Source organism: Notechis scutatus, chromosome 8 (genome assembly GCF_049901735.1).
Source record: "Notechis scutatus isolate UNSWTSFEM ecotype Mainland chromosome 8, rNotScu1.2, whole genome shotgun sequence".
NCBI classification, from domain to species: domain Eukaryota; kingdom Metazoa; phylum Chordata; class Lepidosauria; order Squamata; family Elapidae; genus Notechis; species Notechis scutatus.
Genome location: NC_142016.1, coordinates 22,737,190 through 22,757,881, shown reverse-complemented (window position 1 = coordinate 22,757,881; position 20,692 = coordinate 22,737,190). Strand labels below are relative to the sequence as shown.

Here is a 20,692-nt window from a genome sequence, read left to right as displayed (position 1 = left end):
CCGTCCAGTCAAGCACAAATAATTTTGGAAAGTTCATGTCTATATTTCACCAGCAGAGGTCACTATTGCTACTACTACCTGCCGTACTATATTTAAAGTATATTCTGCAAAAAAATTCATTTGCTTATAAATGTGGAACCAAGCCCTGGCAAAACCTTTTTTTTTTTTGCTCCGGCAGTCTATGTTTTCTGCTACTTCTGCATGCTCTTCACCTCTCAACCTTAATTCATCTCCACTCCAGGAGGAAGGAGGCTTTAGCAACATTGCTGTTCAATTACAGAGCGTCCTGGATTTACCCAACATTTCTGTTGCTAAGCGAGACATGGCTTAAGGGCATTCTGCTCTGCTTTACAACCTACCTTGCCACGGTCCTTGAGGGAATCTCCGCAGCTGTTCAATTTGTGTAGGAAGTTAAAATCCACCCCTCTCCTAGAAAAAAAATGAAATATTTTAGGGAATATTAAAAGGGCAGAATACTTCCCTTTAAAAGGGAGGTAGAAACTCACCCCACACCTTTGTTAATGAGCCATTAAGGCCTGGGTCGGTCTATTCTACATAACAAAGATCTACCTCCTTCAGGCAGAGCCATTCCATTGCCCTTCATTGCATCACCCAGCGAGATTCAACCAAACACAGCACACAGACAACCTACAAAGCCAGCTTTGACCTCTGGCAGCAACCAATCGGGATACTCTTCCTGTGCCCCAGGAAGTTCAAAAGCCCAGAGAGGGCATAAAACCCAGGGACTCTGAGCATCTCCTCCCCTTTTTCTTCGCCCAAGAGCTCCAAGGCATGTGGTCCTGTCCACCATTAAGCCCATCTTTCCAAACAGCCTCCATGTTTCCAGTGTCTTTTTCACCCTACCTGGAACCGAACCCAGAAGGATAACACAGTTGTGAGAGTGAATCTGGGCTTCCTCCCTTGACTTTTTTGCTTGACCAGAAGGTCACGAAAGGAGTCATAAACAGGAGACCTTTTGCCAAGTGTCTGAATTTTGATCACGCGACCCTGGGGATGGATGCTGCAACGGTCTTAAAGTGTGAACAACGGTCCTAAGTCCCCTTTTTTTCAGTGCTGTTGTAACTTCGCTCACTAAGTGAACTGGTGTAAGCGGAGGGGTGGGCTTCCAAAAATGTCAGCAATGGGTTCTCTGCTGGGTGGGCGTGGCCTAGTTGGCCTTCTGCACCACGGTGATGGGGGGGCATTTTTGCTCTCCCCGGGCTCCAGAGGCTTCCCTCGAGCCTCCGGGAAGGCGAAAATGGCCTCCCTGGGCTCCGGAAGCTGTTAGGAAGCCGGAAACGGGCCCATTTCTGGCCTTCCCGAACATTTTCACCCTCCCCGAGCCTCCATGCAGGCCCTGCACTTATCTGCATCCCAAACAGGCCACGTGGGGACTCCTGGTTGTAAAGTCAAGGACTACCTGTCCTGCTTTCCTTCTTACTCGCTTTCTTTCTCCTTCCCACATCATCCAAGGGCAGGCTGAAGGCCTGGGAACGTGGCTTTATCGCCGCTCTCTTGGAGGGAAGTCAAATGTCTGGCAGGAACAAAGATACGCAACAAGAACCATAAAGGTCATCAGGCCGATATTTGTTTATTCAAAGATAGGGTGGCAGCTTGCCCACCTGGCACTGAGGAACAGCCTCAAGGTAGAACTTTTCCCGCTGTGGGCCACCTGCACCCAGATAGGAGAGAGAGGGATGAATGTTTACTTTATTGGCAAACTATAGGTAGTTCTCCTGGGGATTGGCCCAAAGTCATCCAGCTGATTTTCATGGCTAAGGCAGGCCTTGAACTCGCGGCCTCTTGCTTTCTAGCTTGGTGCCTGAACCGCTAGCAAACGGGCTCTCGCGATTCCTTCTAAAGTCGATGAATTCCACCTATTATTACAGACCTTCTGAGGAATTAAGGTTTTCCTCTCAACCTTAATTCAAATTGTATCAGGAAATAGGTGCAAAAGCAATCCAAATGTGCCAGAGTTACTTTGATTTAGCAATAAGCACTTAGACTTATATGCTGCTTTATAGTGCTTTTCAAGCCCTCTCTAAGTGCTTTACAGAGTCAGCCTCTTACCCCCAACAATCTGGGCCTTCATTTGACCAACCTCGGAAGGAGGGAAGGCTGAGTCAACCTTGAGCCTGGTGAGATTCGAACTGCCAAATTGCAGGCAGCCGGCAGGCAGCAGAAGTAGCCTGGAGTACTGCACTCTAACCACTGTGCCACCGTGGCTCTTTAATATTATATATTAAATTTTATATTTATATTTCATATAACTATATAACTATTAATTATATATTTAATATATTAACAGAGTTGGAAGGGACCTTGTAGGTCATCTAGTCCAACCTCCTACCCAAGCAGGAGACCCTACACCATTTCTGACAAATGGCAGCCCAATCTCTTCTTGAAAGTCTCCAGGGATGAAGCTCCCACAACTTCTGAAGGCAACTTCTGTTCCATTGGTTGATAGTTCTCACTGTCAGAAAATTCCTCCTTATTTCCAGGTTGAATCTCTCCTTGTTCAGTTTCCATCCATTATTCCTTGTCTGGCCTTCGGGTGCTTTGGAAAATAGCTTTTGTGTGTGCTTTTCTTACAGCAATGTGTACAGATTATACATATAAGACACACCGTGAAACTAGTATTCCTATAATTTAGAGCAGCCTTTCTCAAATCTGGTGACGTGAAGATGCGTGGACTTCAACTCCCAGAATTCCTCACCAAGCAAGGCTGGCTGGGGAATTCCGGGAGTTGAAGTCCCCGTGTTTTCACGGGGCCAAATTCGAGCAATGTCCGTTTAAAAGGCACCTTTACATAAGCTTGACAAAAGCATTCAACTTGCATTCTTCCTCCTTTCCCTTATCTAGGCAGCTCTATTGCAAACGGCGGCACTCAACCCATTCCTGGCTGGAAGCCTTAAGTCTGGAAAGGCGGCTCCAGATTTGATCAGCAATGGCCATTTTTAACCCTTGGTGCTTGAAGTTAAGTATCAACAGAGTGCTGTTTGTTGAAGCTTAACACAAACCCTTCCTTCCTTGTGGCTCCAGTTGGGATGTGTGTTGTGGTTTGCCGGCAGCCTGTGCAGATGGCAGCAGAATCGGACAGTGTGGAAGAACGGGGACCAGTCCGGGAGTCTGGAGAGGACTTGGATGAGGGTCCTGCGTCTGATGCAGAAACGGGGCCAGGACCATCTGGGAGTGGGGTGCTGACTCCGGAGCCTCCGGAGTCTGGCAGCAGCGAGGCAGAGGAATAAGGGGAGCCTGTTCCCAGTGTGTGTGTATGCACAGAGCTGCTAGAAGGCGAGAGCAGCTGAAACAAAAGGGGTGACTCGGGAGTAAGGCTGGGAGGTGATTGCCCCTCCCATCAGGTATAAAGGACAGGCCAAGATGAGGAAACCTTTGCAGGAAGCAAAGTCATTCGTTCGGTTCAGATTCATTCTTGAAGCTCTTTTGTACTTCAGTTGGTTTTCTTTCTAGTTCATTTGACACGTCTGTTATTGGAAGCACTACACAGGAAAGAAAGGTGGGTGCTTATCTCGAGGGACTGTTTGAGATTCATTACCGGTTGGGAATGAAAATAATTCCCAGCGTTGCAATGGAATAAGACTTGTTTGTAAAATAAACGTGTACATAATTACGGTCTTGGAAGCCTTGGTCAGAACAATGTAGTGTGAAGCTAAGGTCACCTCCATGTCCTTCTGGAACAGCTTCAGAGTTAGTTAGTCCTTGATTTATCATAGTTCATTTAGTGACTGTTCAACGTTACAACGGCACGGAAAAAAAGCGACTTATGATTGTTTTTTCACACTTACAACCTTTGCATCACATGATCAAACATGTCACACTTACAACCAATGTGATCAACATTCAGACGCTTGGCAACTAGCTCATATTTATGACGGTTGCATTATCCCGGGCGCACGCAATCCCCTTTTGCAACCTCCAGACACGCAAAGTCAATGGGGAAGCCATTGATTCACTTAACAACTGTACTTACTAACTTAACAGCTGTAGTGATTTGACTTAACAACTGCAGCAAAGAAGTCGTAAAAAGAGGCAAAATTCACTAAACCAAGATCTCGCTTAGCAAGATACATTTTGGGGTCAATTCTGGTCGTTAAGTCGAGGACTACCTGTATATATTTCCATACCATCATCCTTGCCTGCTGAGCGAGTTGGTGCAGTGGCCCAGAGATGGCACTCTCACCTCACTATCAGGAGGCTGTGAGTTCGATCCCAGGTAGAGGCAGGTATTTCTCTGGGCACGATGAGAATAGATCTGTTGAATATAACTCCGCACTGGCAACAGGAAAGGCATCTGGCCAGTAAACACTCAGCTAGCTCCATCCGGTTGCCCAGCCTCCACCCTGCAAGGGAAGATGGGGGTCATTAAACGAAGATGATGATCCTAGCCCGCTGAGCGTATTTATTTAGGGCTCAGCTGTGGTACAGGAGGAGCACACCCACACCTGTGTGAAGCACCTTTTTCTGCTCCAGCTTAGCAGCACATCTCTCCCTGCAGGAATTTGTGCCTCCTCCCATTTCCCAGGCCCTCCTCCCTCCTTTGCAGAAGTTAAACCATGTTAAGAGTCATACTAAACCAGGGGTGTCCAACCTTGGCAACTTTAAGACTTGTGGACTTCAACTCCGAGAATTCCTCAGCCAGCTTTGCTGGCTGAGGAATTCTGGGAGTTGAAGTCCACAAGTCTTAAAGTTGCCAAGGTTGGACACCCCTGTACTAAACTTTCTCAGATTATTTCTTTCTTTTTAATAAACTGAAGGGCAATTTGGTGGAAACCACAGACCATGAACGGGGAGGAATAAAAGCACAAGCCAGGCGCAATTTTGCATTGTGTTTTATTTGACACCTTAAGTCCAGTTGCACAATATCTATTGGACTTAACACTGATTTATTTAATAATTACGTTTATTGACGTGGAGCATCTTCTGCATATTGAGAACGGGGACAGAATACGTGACCCCAAAAATGTCTTTTAAAATCTCAGAATGAAAATAGTAAGGAATGAGACCAAACCAGAATGGCTGAAAAGGATTCCCGGTTGATGTTTTGATAAACGTAGCACATGTATAAATGACTGATGTCAAGATCCTCTACTTCAGAGTTTGTCAACACTGCAAACCTTTAACAGATATTAACAGTTTTGTGATTATGATCACAGATTTTCAACTCCCAGAATTCCCCAGCAGCCATGCTAGAATTCTGGGAGCTGAATTCCATATTTGCTGGCTGGGGAATTCTGGGAGTTGAAGTGCAAACCTCTTTTAAAGTCGTCAAGGTTGGGAAAGAATGTTCTATCTGATGGAAGTTTGGGCCTCTGTCTAGAATTCAGAGGAAAAAAAAACACGTATGGATAACGACGATTTTCAAATATCCCAGATTTTATCACAGGAAAAAGGGGAAAACAGAAGCACCATAAACCACTGCAAATGTGAACGAACAAGGACCGATTTCAGGGGACTTAAAATCCACCCGTCTTAAAATTGCTAAGTTCTAGAAAGCATGTTTTAGCCACAACCCCAATTCGCTTCGTTCCTATTTCAATCAATCAGATTAGAGCTGGAAGGGACCTTGGAGGTCTTCTAGTCTAACCCCCTGCTCAAGCAGGAGCCCTTGTACCATTCTGGACAAATGGTTATCCAGTCTCTTCTTTAAAAACCTCCAGTAATGGAAGCATCCACAACTTCTGGACGCAAGCTGTTCCCCTGTGGTTCATTGTTCCCACTGCTTGGAAATGTCTCCTTAATTCCAGATTGCTTCTCTCCTGGATTAGTTCCCATCCATTCTTTCTTTGTCCTGCCTTCTGGTGCTTTGGAAAACCAATTGACTCCCTCTTCTTTGTGGCCTTCCCTAGTTTATTTGTTTGTTTCCTATCTGTCTATCTATCATCCACCCCTATCTATCTATCTATCTATCCATCCATCATCCATCTCTACCTACCTACCTATCACCCACATCCATCCATCCATCCATCCATCCATCCATCCATCCATCCATCCATCCATCTATCTATCTATCTATCTATCTATCCATCTATATCTATCTATCTATCTATCTATCTATCTATCTATCTATCTATCTATCTATCTATCTAACCATCCATCCTTCTACCTTCCATCCATTCCTCTATCTACCTATTCTATGTCTGTCTGTCCGTCTGTCCGTCTATCTATCTATCTATCTATCTATCTATCTATCTATCTATCTATCTATCTATCTATCTATCTATCTATCTATCTATCTATCTATCTATCTATCTATCTATCTATCTATCTATCTAATCTCTCCCTCCCTCCCTCCCTCTCTCTCTATCTCCTGATCCCAGCTAACGCAAAACAATTTGGTTATTTTCTGGCGAAAAAAGAGGTTAAATCACGACCCGGATCGCGGCTCGTGGGAAGGCGACCCAGCTCTGGCGAACCACCGCGCGCGTCCCCAGCTCAGCCGATGGGGAGGCTGGCGCGGCACCGACGGTCAGCTCCACCTGGTCTGGCTCGCTCGATTTCCCCTCCCCGGACCCCCCCTCCACCCCCCTCGCCCTCCCTTCGCCCACCCGTGTCTAGACGGGCCCTTCCCGCCTTCCCGACGCTGCCCGCAAGCCGGGCTGCCCCCGTGGCATTCCGACGTGGCCGGCCTCGGCATCCCGGGCGGGCGGCTTTTGCAGCGGTTGCAAGGAAGCCGAAGGCAGCGAGCGAGCGAGCGGAGGGCCGTCCAAGCGGCGGCGGCGGCGGCGGCGGGGAAAGAGAGATCCGGAACATGCGAACGGGGCGGGTTCCTGCTTCCACCGCCCCCTTTCGGTCCAGCCCTTCCCGAGAGGCGCTGCCTGCCACAGGAAGCCCCGCCAGCGGCCTCCGAGGGCCCCGCAGGGCGAGCCACAAGGCCGAGCAGGTCCAGGTGAGCCGCTCCCGCCCGGAGCTCGTCCCTTTCTCTCCCCACCCCACCCCAGCCCACCCCACCCCGCGACCCGCCACTTCGGCCCAGGCGGCCGCCCGGCTCAGGCAAGGCCGTGGGAAACGGGCGGGATCTGGCCGCTTTGCGGGTCTGCAGGAAAAGGGACGCTCCCCCGCACCCCCCGCCGCCGCCGCCGCCTCCGGGAGGGGGAGGGGGCTCTCCTTGCTGCGCCGTCGCGGGTGGGGAGGGGGCGGCATTGTCTCGTCCCGGGCTTTGGCCGCGGGGGAAGAAAGAAGCAGCCGGCGGGCGGGTTTCCCCCTTCCCTCCCACTTTTTGTCCTCCCTCCACCTTTCCTGCCCCCTCCCACTTCTCTCTCCCACTTCTCTTGTCCCCTCCCACTTTTTTGTCCCCTCCCACTTTTCTTCTCCCCTCCCACTTTTCTTCTCCCCCCCCTCCCACTTCTCTCTCCCACTTTTCTTGCCCCCTCCCACTTTTCTTGTCCCCCTCCCACTTTTTTGCCCCCTCCCACTTTTCTTGTCCCCCTCCCACTTCTCTCTCCCACTACTCCTGTCCCCTCCCACTTTTTTGTCCCCTCCCACTTTTCTTCTCCCCTCCCACTTTTCTTGTCCCCTCCCACTTCTCTCTCCCACTTTTCTTGTCCCCCTCCCACTTCTCTCTCCCACTTTTCTTGCCCCCTCCCACTTTTCTTGTCCCCCTCCCACTTTTCTTGACCCCCTCCCACTTCTCTCTCCCACTTCTCCTGTCCCCTCCCACTTTTTGTCCCCCTCCCACTTTTCTTCTCCCCTCCCACTTTTCTTGTCCCCCCTCCCACTTCTCTCTCCCACTTTTCTTGCCCCCTCCCACTTTTCTCATCCCCCTCACACTTTTTTGCCCCCTCCCACTTTCTTGTCCCCCTCCCACTTTTCTTGTCCCCCTCACACTTTTTGTCCCCTCCCACTTTTCTCGTCCCCCTCCCACTTCTCTCTCCCACTTCTCCTGTCCCCTCCCACTTTTTTGCCCCCTCCCACTTTTTTGCCTCCCTCCCACTTTTTTGTCCCCTCCCACTTCTCTCTCCCACTTTTCTTGCCCATCTCCCTTCCCCTCCTCTGCCCCGCCTAGCCGGATTCACAGGTGGGAGCGCTTTTACTCGTGAGTAAGCACAGCTGGAAGGTGCCGCCCGGGTAAAGGGACTCTGGATCCAAACTGGTTCCGGGAAAGAAAGCTGCGGGTTGGCCTCTCTTGGGGCTCGGACCGGGAAGCGGGTTGTTTTGCAGGGTTTAAAGCGGGATGGGAAGGAAAGGAAAGGAAAGAAAGAGGGCCTCTGAACGTGTGCAGAGTGTGTTGCCTCTGCGGCCGGGGGGTGTGGGGTGAACCCCGATCCCATTCTGGGAAATGTAGCCTTGGGGATGCAGGATGATCTAAATCCCTCCTTCTTTGGGGGAGGGGAGGATTAAGGACTTGGAGCATCCTTACATGCTCTTTGTACTTCATTCTACCAACTTGAACATCAAGATCCAAGGTTAACTTAAAAACAGATTATGATTATTGTTCATTGCACTGTCAGCCAGATGTTCAGACTGGGTTTGGCATTTTTTTGTCTACCTATCGGGTCCTTACCAAGGACCTGGGAGAGGCAAATCTGGATGTTTGGTGGTATTACAAGATATCGCTGCAGGATGGAAGCTGTTCCATGTAAAGCTGCCTTCTGCAATTGACCGGTGGCAAATTTGTCAATGCCAGTGATGGTGTTCAAGTGGTGCTCCAGTTGTTTTGAGACTGTGCCAAGGTGCCTATTACTATTGGTTCTACTACCCTTGCTTGCCTTTTCCATAGTCGTTCTATTTCTATTATACACAAAAATGACAGTGTACACAGCAAACAAGTTAACTATGCTGGGTGTGTACGCTGTCATTTTTTGTGTATAATAGAAATAGAAATGTATTATTTATGATGATGATGATGATATCCTGATTCCTTTCCACCACTGAGTGTTTGTTTGTTTAAAAATATACAACTCCTGGTCTATTCCTAAAAGACACAATGGCAAGGTGAATTCCAGAATCCAAATATACTGGTAATCCTCAGCTTGCCACCAAAATTGAGCCATACATTTTTGTTGCTAAATGTTTTGCCCCCCGTTTGTGACGTGAATCGCTGCAGTTCTTAATTTAGGAACCCGGTCACTAAATGAATCGGGCTTCCCCATTGACTTTGCTTGCCAGAAGGTCGCAAAAGGGGATCGCATGACCCCCAGGGACAATGCAACCGTCATAAATAGGAACCAGTTGCCAAGTGGTCTAAATTTTAATCACGTGACCAGAGCCACCGTTGTAAGCGTGAAAAATGGCCGTAAGTCGCTTTTCCTGTGCCGTTGTAACTCAAAAACGGTCCCTCAACGAATGGTTGTTAAATTGAGGGCTGCTGTAGGCAAGGAGAGGATGAGAATATAAAATGCACTAATGCATTTTATAAGGAGTTAATAATAATATTAATTATTAATATGATTAATAATAATAAATATGAGTTCAGTCCTGTGCAAATATGACAATTGTGTTTGTGTGTGTGTGTGGGGGGGCAGTAATCAACTTTACTGTAAAAAAGAATATTTTGCTTTGCTTTGCATCTTTGAGTAATAATAGAATCTTTAAAGAAATGCAGATTTGCTTTGGAGATATTCTAGCTAGCAGGCCTCTATGGATTGACGAGAGAAAGAGAGGAAGAGGTCTTTGTGGGCACCAGCTTGAAGAAGTATGGAATAAAGCTAGAATAAAGCTTTGAATAGTTAGCATTCATGAATACTCTCTTTATTTTTCCAGATTTGGGTTAAAAGCTTTGGATAGAGAAGGAGCTATGTCTAGACTAGGATATGCTTGGAAAAGGTCATTTCTTCTTCTTGTTGTTTTTTAAAAAATCAAGTGATTTTATTACATTTTGCAAAGCGTACACATTAAAAACAACAACATAAACTAACAAGAGAAAAGATAAAGAGTGGAAAAAAACACACACCAGAGATCAAAGTGCAAAAAGGTACAAAGAAAAAGAAAGAAAAACAAAACTAGGTACAATAACTTCTGACTTCTTTGAATCACGTACTAGGGAACATTTTCATTAGACTCTTTAAGAGTCTAACGTCCATTTCTCCCTCCCCCCCCCCCCAAAAAAAAAAGAAAGGGGAAATTAAAAGAAAAGTTCTTTTTTTTTTTTTTTTTGGTGTCCTGGTTAAATTTCAACAGTCATCACATCCACATGTCAAAATTGGATGTTTCTCCATCTCCTGCAAAAAATTTTAAAAAAACCCACAGAGGACTTCCAATTATAAATGAAATTTCTTCGGTGGTTTTTCTCTCCCGAGCAATTTGTCATCTTTATTAATTGTTACTCTATTGTCAGAAGACATTTCTAAGGAGAAATTTCCTGACAGTCAGAACAACGAACCAGTGGAACTCCTTGCCACTAGAAGTTGTGGCTGCTCCAACACTGCAACTTTTAAAGAAGGAATTGGACTGGAATTTGGCTGGAATGGAATAGGGCAGGGGTCTCCAACCTTAGCAACTAAGGTTGGAGTCCCCTAGTATAGGATTTCCTGCTTTAGCAGGGGGGTCAGACTAGAAGACCTCCAAGGTCCCTTCCAACTCTATTATGGGTAGACCTCAACTTACAACAGTTTCTTTAGTGACAACAGTACTGAAAAAAAATTGGCTTATGACCATTTTTTCAGACTTAACAACCATTGCATACCCCTGTGGTCGTGTGATCAAAATTCAGATGCCCGACAACTGACTCGTATTTATGACGGCTGCAGTGCCTCTGGGCCATGTGGTCTCCTTTTGCGACCGCCCAACAGCCCAAATCAATGGGGAAGCCAGATTCACTTAAGAACCATGTTGCTAGCTTAACAGCTGCAGTGCTTCGCTTAACGATGGAGCAAGGAAAAAAAGTTGTGAAACTCACTTCACAACTGACTGGTGCTCGGCTGTGGTCGTAAATCAAAGGCTACCTACTGTTCTGTTCTGATGTCTGGGGCATTAGATAGATAGATAGATAGATAGATAGATAGATAGATAGATAGATAGATAGATAGATAGATAGATAGAATTCTTTATTGGCCAAGTGTGATTGGACACACAAGGAATTTGTCTTGGTGCAAATGCTCTCAGTGTACATAAAAGAAAAGATACATTCGTCAAGAGTGAAGGAGCATCAGGTACAACACCTTAGTAATAGTCATAGGGTACAATAAGCAATCAAATCATACTAGGTGTCAGTATTCCGGCAGTTACCCCAATTAGAATAGAAAAGAAAATAGAATTAGAATAGAAAATAGAATAAAGTAGTATGCAGAATAGAATAGAAAATAGAAAGAATAGAATAGAATGCAGAATAGAATAGAATAGAAATAAAACTAGAATAGAATAGAAAATAGAAAGAAGAGAAGAGAAGAGAATTCTTTATTGGCCAAGTGTGACATAATTCCTTGGACACACAAAGGAATATGTCTTGGTGCAAATGCTCTCAATGTACATAAAAGAAAAGATACATTTGTCAAGAGTCAAGAATCATAAGATACAACACTTAATAACAGTCATAGGGTACAATAAGCAATCGAATCATACTAGGAAACAGTCAATATAAACTGTAAGGATACAAGCGACAAAGTTACAGTCATACAGTCACAAGTGGGAGGGGAGGGGAGATAAGTGATGAGAAGGTTAAGAGTAATAGTGGTGCAGACTTTGTAAAGGGTTGTGTAGCTAACTCAGGCCTGGGATTAGAGTCAAAACAGTCCCTCCCACATGGTTAAAGTTTTATCTTTGCGCCTGGTGGTATCCCTTACCTCATGCAGTAGCTGTTCATGTATTTAGGTTTATTGCACCTCCTCCTAATCCCAGAACAAGCCGCCTATCGCTGTCTTTATACAGCCCATTTCCCAGGAACAGAGATTTCTCTCTCTCTTTTCATTTCAGTGCTGTGGTTTTTTGTTGTTGTTGTTGTTGTTCCTTCATATTCTTGCCCGGGTTGCAAGCTGTTCGCAGTTGTTTCAGGATGTTTATACGAATGTTTTAACTAAGTAGTAGCTAGAACAAAAACTAGATGCTTTGAAGCGGATACATCAGACATACAGGCCCCCTTAGAGCCCAAAATGGCCCTCCTGGGTTGTCCAAAAGTGCTATTACTGTTATTTATTATAGTTTGGCCATTTTCATCCATCGAGTCTTTTCCAAGGACCTGGGATGGGCAGATTTGGCTGTTCGATGGTGTTTAAAGTCAGAGTAGAAGGATGTCAGCTTTCTGCATCCAGCTGCCATTTGCAATTGACTGATGGTGGTTTTGTCAATGCCGATAGTGTCCGAGGGGTGCTCCAGATGTTTTGGGACTACCCCCAAAGCGTCTTACGAATTACTGTTGGGACTACTTTTCCTTTGCTCTGGTTTTTCTTCGTTATTATCGTATTTATTTGCCACCCATTTCCCAGTTCAAGGTGTGACTCTGAGCTGCACAACAGCATTATCTGTGTTCCCCCATCTCTCCACCCCATGGCCAAGGACAAATTCTCCTCCCATTTTTTTCAACCCTCTGACTGTCCCGGGACAAACCTTTGTGTGCCAAACATTTTTCTACCCAGGGAGGCCGAACAAGCCTCTTCTTCAGCTGGTGAGGTCAGTGACAGGGTGCAAGCCAAGAGATGTGTGGGGTTTTGGGGGGAGAGGGGGGGAGGAGCAGGGAAGACCAAACTTCTCTCTCTCTCTCTCTTTCTCTCTCTTTCTCTCTCTTTCTCTCTCTTTCTCTCTCTCTCTCTCTCTCTCTCCCCCTCTCCTTCTATTTTCCTGCTTTCTGCCATATCCTCTCCCCCTTAATGCCGTGAGGCCATGCCATATGTTTCCTACCAGCAGACCATAACCCCCTCCCCCTTCTCTCACCCACCCCCATTTAATCTCCATCATGATTAGCCAATCTTTGTGTTGTGTGCTTCTTGGCTACAGGACAGGATGACCACATTTGCAGAATTAGTCTGCTTCTTTTTAAAGACAGTTTGTTTTGGCCCTCTATGGCGATGTTAGCAAGACCTTAGACCAGGGGTGTCCAACCTTGGCAACTTTAAGACTTGTGGACTTCAACTCCCAGAATTCCTCCCAGGAATTCTGGGAGTTGAAGTCCACAAGTCTTAAAGTTGCCAAGGTTGGACACCGCTGCCTTAGACTTTAGCAAGGCATGGGACTTCAACTCCCAGAATTCCCCATTTTGTATAGGATCCCCCCCCTCCCCAAGGCCCACCAGTTGAGCAGAGATGCAGCAATGTGATTCCAAGTGAAGAGATCGCAGTTATAAATCCAGAGATCTGTTTCTTTTTTTTTAAAAAAAAATTTTTTCTAGGCTTGAATTTTCCAATCGTGGTAACTTTTAAGGTGTTCAACTCCCAGAATTTTGCATAGAACCCAAGGCTCACCTGAGGTAGAATCAAGATCAAGGGAGGTCCTAATACCACTCTATAAAGCCTTAGTAAGACCAAACCTAGAGCCACTGCATCCAGTTTTGTTCACCCTATTACAAAACAGATGTTGAGACTCTAGAAAAAGTACAGAGAAGAGCAACCAGGATGATGAGGGGACTAGAAGATAAAACATACGACGAACGGTTGCAGGAACTGGGCCTGGCTAGACTAGGGAAGAGAAGGACCAGGGGAGACAGGAGAGCAGCCTTACAATATCTGAGGGGCTGCCACAGAGAGGAGGAAGGGGGTCAAGCTATTTTCCAAGGCACCCGAAGGCCAGACAAGGAACAATGGATGGAAACTGAACAAGGAGAGATTCAACCTGGAAATAAGGAGGAACTTTATGACACTGAGAACAATCAACCCATGGAACAGAAGTTGCCCTCAGAAGTTGTGGGAGCGCCATTCACTTGAGACTTTCAAGAAGATATTGGACTGCCATCTGTCAGAAATGGTGTAGGGTCTTCCGCTTGGGTGGGTGGGTGGGGTTGGAGTAGATGACCTACAAGGTCTCTTCCAACTCTGATTATTTGTTATCTGTCAGATGCAAAAATGTTGCTTCAAGAGATCTTGTTGCAAATCCCAGACTATCTCTTTTTTAGTTTTTTAAAAATGTTCTTAGACATGAGTTTCCCAATCTTGGTAATTTTAAGATGTATGGACTTCAACTCCCAGAATCCCCCATTTTGCTTCAGACACCAAAGACCCCACCAGTTGAGTATAGATGCAAAAATCCTGTTTCAAGTAAGAGATCCTGTTGCAAATCCAGAGATTTATTTCTTTTTAAAGTTTTTTTTTTAATGATGGAAATCTGAGTTTGACAACTTTAAGCAGGGTGGATTTCAACATGGCCGGCTGGGGAATGCTGGGAGTTGAAGTCCACCCTGCTTAAAGTTGTCAAAATTCAGAAATGCTGCTCTAGAGAGCAGACCGTTTCCCTAACTTAAGAAAGCTAAATTTTGACAATTGAAGGGAGGTGTCAGAAAAGAAGGGAGGGGAAGTTAGCAAGCTCGCCTTACTTGTAATAATTAGGTGGTGTGATGACTCCAACAGGAAATTACACTGGTTTCACCTTCTTTGATTCGACTTGGTTCAAAACCAGTAGATAGTTCTTTCTCAGACTTTATTTTTTTAAAAAATCCTTCGCTATAAAGGTTCATGCACCAGAGAGGTTGAAGAAACTGGAAAATGAGAGAGAGAGAGGTGACTTTAAAAATTGAATGCGCATGTTTAGATGGCCACAGGAAATAGGTACATCCTTTAGCTGCTGTAACTTTTTATTGTATTGTTTAAAATGCTGGGACGCTTGCCACTGTAATCGTATCTCTTATCATAACAGCTGACATTCCTTCAGTCATTTTTAAATGGAAGGCTACGTCTATTCTTTAGATGTTCTGTAACAGAGATTTTAACTGTTGTCTGAAACTGTCCGATGGTAGACCAACAATGCCTGCCCTATTTCGGCTAAACCAAGATCTGAGACGGTCTCCTAAAAGAAGCCAGTTTACCTGGAGAGAAATAGACAAAGGAAAGTTAGCTTTTTCTCTTAACATGGTTGAATTTGCAGCCTTGGGTGGAAAAATATTTCACATAGCCCTTCCCTCTGGACCTGGGCCTTCCACCTCCTGCATTTGTTTTCTGGGGGAAATGAAACCTAGTCGAGGTGGGAAAAGCTTAGGGGAAAAAAAAGTAAGATTGGAAGGAAAGAAAGAAAAATAGGTTATATATATAAAAAATAAGGAAACGGGTTTGTAATTCAGGGGGACGATAAAGACCATGAGAAGTGAGTTAGGGTGGCATTTCCTGTGGGGTTGGTTTCGTTTTTGCTACTGCTCTGCGAAGTGTTTTTCAACTGTTTGCAACTATTTTTTTATTTTTTGCTTGTGCATTGTCTGGGCCAGACAGATAGGGCACCTGCGTTAACAAGTGTTTAGCTGTCCCCCAGTTTTTAGCATGCTTTGAGATCCCACTTGGTGTGTGGGGTGGGGTTCATTTGTGGTGGCCTCCTTTCCTGACACTGAGAACAAATTAATCAGGGGAACCGCTTGCCACCAGAAATGTGGGAGGTTTTTGAGAAGAGATTGCACAGCCATTTGTTTGAAGGGCTCTTCTTCTTACCTGTTTCCTGAGCCTCGGGGGAAGTCTTTTTGGAGCATCCTGAGGAACTCCTGGGTCTGTAATTCCCATAAAAGTATGGAGCACCGTAAGGGAGAGCAAGAAGGAAGGTTTGACAAGGAACTGGCCAAGCAGCTCAAAACACGGAGGGTTTCAATTAGATGGAAAATTGTTAGCAGAAGCCCTGGGCAGTTTGGGTTTTGTGGCAAGGAGAAGGAGCATCAATTTGGAGCGGGGTGGGGTGGGAGGGGGCTGCTTTGTATTGTGCATGGGACCCTGAGATCACTGCTGCAAATCCAGAGGTGTGTATCCATTTTGGTTTGTTTTTTTTCATGATGCAGACCTGAGTTTTTTGACTTTGGCAACTTTAAGATGCTTGGACTTCAACTCCCAGGATTCCCCAGCCAGCCATGTTGAAGTCCAGGCATGTCAAAACTGGCCATCTTGAGAAACAGCAATCCAGATAGTTCAATTAAGGTATTTGAAAGGTTGTGTTAAGATGTCATTTAACGTTGAGAATTTTTTTTTTTAGACCTACCATACATCCGTGATCCGTCTACTGGTAGATCCTCGTACACCTATTGCCTTTTCTTGAGTTACGCATCTCTTCACTGCCCAAAGATGCAGAAAGCTGATTAACTCTTTAACTTTCCTTTTATCAGAAGGTTACCGCCTTCTGGCATTGTGAAACTTGGTTATGTACTGATAGCTCTTATTCTGCAGTTGTGTGTGTGTGTGTGTGTAATACTTTTACATCACTTCCTGCTCCAGGAAGTTGGCGTGATCGGAAAATACCGTGGGCTGATTCTTTTTGTTTAATAACCTGGATGAGCCACATGTAGGCTTGTTCAGCCAGGAGGGAAAATCCCAAGGAATGCAGGTGTTGTGACAATCGCAAACTTGCCTGTTGTTTGGAATAATCTGAGGGTGAAGATTGGAGGAATATATTGAATTTTTCTTCTTCCATTTCTAGATCAAACCTTGGAGGTCTTCTAGTCCAACCCCTGCTTAGGCAAGAAAACCTAGACCAGGGGTGTCCAACCTTGGCAACTTTAAGACTTGTGGACTTCAACTCCCAGAATTCCTCAGCCAGCTTTGCTGAGGAGTTGAAGTCCACAAGTCTTAAAGTTGCCAAGGTTGGATACCCCTGACCTAGACCGTTTCAGACAAATGATGGTCCAATTTCCTTACAAACCTTCAGGGTTGGAGCATTCACAACTCCTGGAAGAATTTGCCTCCAGAAGTTGTGAATGCTCCATCACTGGAAGGTTTTAAGAAGAGCTTGGACAACCATTTGTCTGAAATGATATCGGGTTTCCTGCCTAAGCAGGGGGTTGGACTAGAAGACCTCCAAGGTCCCCTGCATCTCTTTAAAATGCCAAAACGAAGCCACCTTTTTGGCTTTGTCGTTGTCCAAAAATAATTCATTATTGGTACATATGTTTCTGGTAGTCGCCGACATGGCCCGGTCTGTGCATTCACATGTGTTATTATCCCCTAAGAATCTCCACTTGAGCATAATGGTTTTAAATTTAGGCACTCTCCACCTATTGAGGGCCTTTCAAGTACAAGTAGTCCTCAACTAACAACAGTTTGTTTAGTGACCAAAGTTACAATGGCACTGGAAAAAGAGATTTATGACCATTTTTCACAGTTATGACCTTTGCGGCATCCTCAGGATCATGTGATCAAAATTCAGACGCTTGGCAACCGGTTCGTATTTATGACGGTTGCAGTGTCCCCAGGGGGTTAGGGTTTGGCTTGGTGGACATGGCAGGGGAAGGTTACTGCAAAATCCCCCTTCCCTCCCCATCCCACTAACCTGCTTTCCAGCTCTGTTCTCCTCTGCAGGGCAACCAAAGAAGACCCAGCCAATCAGCTGGGACTCGGGAGGCAGAGAATAGATGGGGGCGGGGCCAGTCAGGAGTGGCATTTGCCGGTTCTCCGAACTACTCAAAATTTCCGCTACCGGTTCTCGAGAACCGGTCTGAACCGGCTGAATACCACCTCTGGGTCAGATCCTTGGATGATGTTGGATATTGGATGATAGAGTAGTTGCAGCAGAGGTTCTAAACTTAGGCCACTTTTAAGATATCTGGACTTCAAGTCCCAGAATTTCCCAGCTAGCCCCCTGGCTGGGGAATCCTGGGATTTGAAGTCCACACTTCTGCCAAAGTTGAGAAACACTATATTAAAGGTTTAGGAACTTGCTTCAGTAGAAACTAGTGTGTGCTAATCTTACACCCTCATAGCTTCCCTGATGCCTCCAACCTGTTGTGTTCAGTAACATTTTACAAGTTGTTATTCTTTATTTAAAAAAAACAAAAAACCACCACCACCACCACTGATCTCTGTTTTTTCTCTGATATGGTGGCAGCTGTTGTTGCCTTGTTTTTATTTGCAAATTTCCATTTATTTGCTTCCTGTTTGCTCCCAGCTCCCTAAGATTGGTGCTAGCCTGTGATAGGGTTGTGTCTTTTGTATGCTGTCTTTTGCAAGAGAAATATTTCCTGGTTAAAAGAGAGGATGTTGGCTTACCGCAACTGCGTTTGTATTTTTGGGTGCTTCAATGCACTATTTTTGGTCACGTTTTTGCCTCACTTAGGTACGTTTTTTATAGGAACTTTATTTTCCCATTCGAACAGCATTACTGTATATAATGTTGGGCTAATTCCTATTGTAGCAAGGAAACAAAGAGATGGATTAAAAAAAAAAGCTGGCTCACTAACATTCTTTTGTGTTCTCCAGACTAATCCTCTCTGGATATATTAACACAGCTCCCGTCCTCCTCTGCTGGCTGGGAATTATTATAGGGGTTTTATTTGTTTGTATCCCGCCTTTATTTTATTTTTTTTACAAATAACTCAGAGCGGCGAACATACCCAACACTCCTTACTCCTCCTATTTTCCATGCAACAACAACCCTGTAAAGTGGGTTAGGCTGAAAGAGATTGACTGGTCTGAAGTCACCCAGCTGGCTTTTATGCCTAAAGTGAGACTAGAACTCCCAGTCTCCCAGTGATTGGCCCAAAGTCACCCAGCTGGCTTTCATGGCTAAAGCAGGACTACAATTCCCAGTCTCCTGGTGATTGTCCAGAATCACCTAGCTTGCTTTCATGCCTAAGGCGAGACTACAATTCCCAGTCTCCTGGTGATTGGCCCAAAGTCACCCAAACAGCTTTCACAACTAAGGTGCGACTAGAATTCCCACTTTCTTGGTGATTGGTCAAAGTCACCCAGCTGGCTAAAATGGGTAAGGTGGACTAGAACTTCCAGTCTCCTGTTTTCCAGCGTGGATCCTTAACCACTAGACCAAAGTGATTGTTTCCAGCTCCTCTGAAAACCTACCAAGTTGTTCCCAAAGTTATATTTTTGGGCTGTAATTTGCTAGCTGTTGTCATTTCCCTTCCACTAAGCAAATCTTATGTCTGTTTATTGGCAGAAATCCAGCAGTAGCTCAGTTTTTTTCTACTAAGTACATCGGAATGCACATAAGAGCTATATCTTGAATTTATGGGTGTGTGTCTATGGCGGGATGACTGTTAATAACAATAACAGCTCTGAGTCTCTTTCAAGGAAAATAGATCCTTAGCTGGAAGCTCTCTGTTTAAAACGTGAAATTCAGTTTCAAACTCAGCTTACTCTTGCAAAGATATGCCTGCCTATAAAGCTATAAAGCTACTAGTCTTCAATAATGTTTACTGTCCCGAGTTTGCATTTCTCGTTCTTGTGGGCTGATTCTTTTTGTTTAAAGAATGACAAAAGAAGACCCAGCTTTTGATTTATTCCATTTTATGTTGCCTTCTGGAATTAATTTTTATGTCTACAGGTGGCTAAATGACGAATCCCTTATGATGGGCCGGGTGTAAACATGTCCCGAAAGGAACTTCAGAATCTGGTTTCATTTAATTTGTGCAAATTTTATTGAGCCTCAAAGCTTCTAGGTGCCAAAACGGCCTGCTAAAAAAAAAAAAAGCCAATGGTTTTCCATTAGGCGGCTTGCAAGTAGCCAGCCAGTCCTTAACACCAGCTTTTCACTGTTCCTTTATATGGAGGAACGCTGAGTCCTGAAAAAGGAATAGAGATAGTCCTTGACTTACAACCATGCGTTTAGCAGCTGCTCAAAACAACAACGCCACTGGGAAAAAAAGGGACTTACCACCATCGCAGCTTCCCCATGGTCATTTGCAGTAGTGGACTGCTGCCGATTCCGACCGGTTCTAGCGAACCGGTATGAATGACAATCAGTTGTGGGCGTGGCTTGGTGGGCATGGCTTGGTGGGCGTGGCAGGGGAAGGATACTGCAAAATCCCCATTCCCTCCCCACCCCCACTAACCTGCTTTCCAGCTCCGTTCTCCTCTGCAGGGCAACCAAAGAAGACCCAGCTTTGGCGTGGCTTGGTAGCCGTGGTGTTCTGTGGGCGTGGCTTGGTGGGTGTGGTGTGTGGCTTGGTGGGCGTGGCAGGGGAAGGATACTGTAAAATCCCCATTCACTCCCCACCCCGCTAACCTGCTTTCCAGCTCCGTTCTCCTCTGCAGGGCAACCAAAGGAGACCCAGCCAATCAGCTGGGACTCGGGAGGCAGAGAATAGATGGGGGCGGGGCCAGTCAGAGGCGGTATTTGCCGGTTCTCCAAACCAGAGGTCTCCAAACTTGGCAACTTTAAGACTTGTGGACTTCAACTCCCAGAATTCCTCAGCCAGCTAAGCTGGCTGAGGAATTCTGGGAGTTGAAGTCCACAAGTCTTAAAGTTGCCAGGTTTGTAGACCTCTGCTCCAAACGACTCAAAATTTCCGCTACTGGTTCTCCAGAACTGGTCAGAACCGGCTGAATCCCAGCTCTGTGTTGGACAGAATCCCACCCTAGACACCTCCAGGATGTTGCAACGGGGTGCTGATATTTCCTCCCCCAGCATTGACCCATTTTCCCCTTCCCAAAAGGAGCTCCTCCTTGCCTTAGTGCCAACCAGTCAGCCTCTTGGAAAGATGCCCTGTATGAGTCAGGCTGCCCGTGGGGTGTGGGCTTTCCCGACTGCCAGCTGCTTCTCTGAGGCCTCTTTGTAGGTAACAGAGGCAGTATTCATGCCACACTCACCTCCACCTAAGGCAGGAATTTCTGAGTAATGGGGGCTGGGGGGGCGGCAGCCTGAATACCTTCCTGTGTGTGAAATCTCCCCTGCCACT

The 20,692-nt window shown here is 45.8% G+C and overlaps 2 protein-coding genes across 16 annotated transcripts in view; one reads left to right on the top strand and one right to left on the bottom strand.

Moving 5' to 3' along the window:
- Positions 1-1,603, bottom strand: part of CD79A (CD79a molecule) — a 23,287-nt gene extending 21,684 nt beyond the window's left edge. The window contains exons 1-2 of one of the 2 annotated variants that reach the window (XM_087971118.1): positions 1,421-1,603; positions 297-429 (exon numbers count right to left, since the gene is read on the bottom strand). In XM_087971118.1, coding sequence (XP_087827244.1) covers positions 297-324 — 28 coding nt within the window. In that variant the 5' untranslated portion in view covers positions 325-429; positions 1,421-1,603. Of the gene's footprint in view, positions 1-278; positions 430-1,420 lie in introns of both variants that reach the window. The other variant, XM_087971117.1, reaches the window with a different exon arrangement.
- A 5,089-nt stretch (positions 1,604-6,692) lies between these two features.
- ARHGEF1 (Rho guanine nucleotide exchange factor 1) overlaps positions 6,693-20,692 on the top strand; it is a 61,601-nt gene continuing 47,601 nt past the window's right edge. For 3 of the 14 annotated variants that reach the window (XM_087971107.1, XM_087971102.1, XM_087971101.1), the window contains exon 1: positions 6,693-6,907. The gene's annotated coding sequence lies outside the window, so the exon portion shown is untranslated. The remainder of the gene's footprint in view (positions 6,908-20,692) is intronic. The other 11 variants (XM_087971113.1, XM_087971112.1, XM_087971108.1 and 8 more) reach the window with 8 other exon arrangements.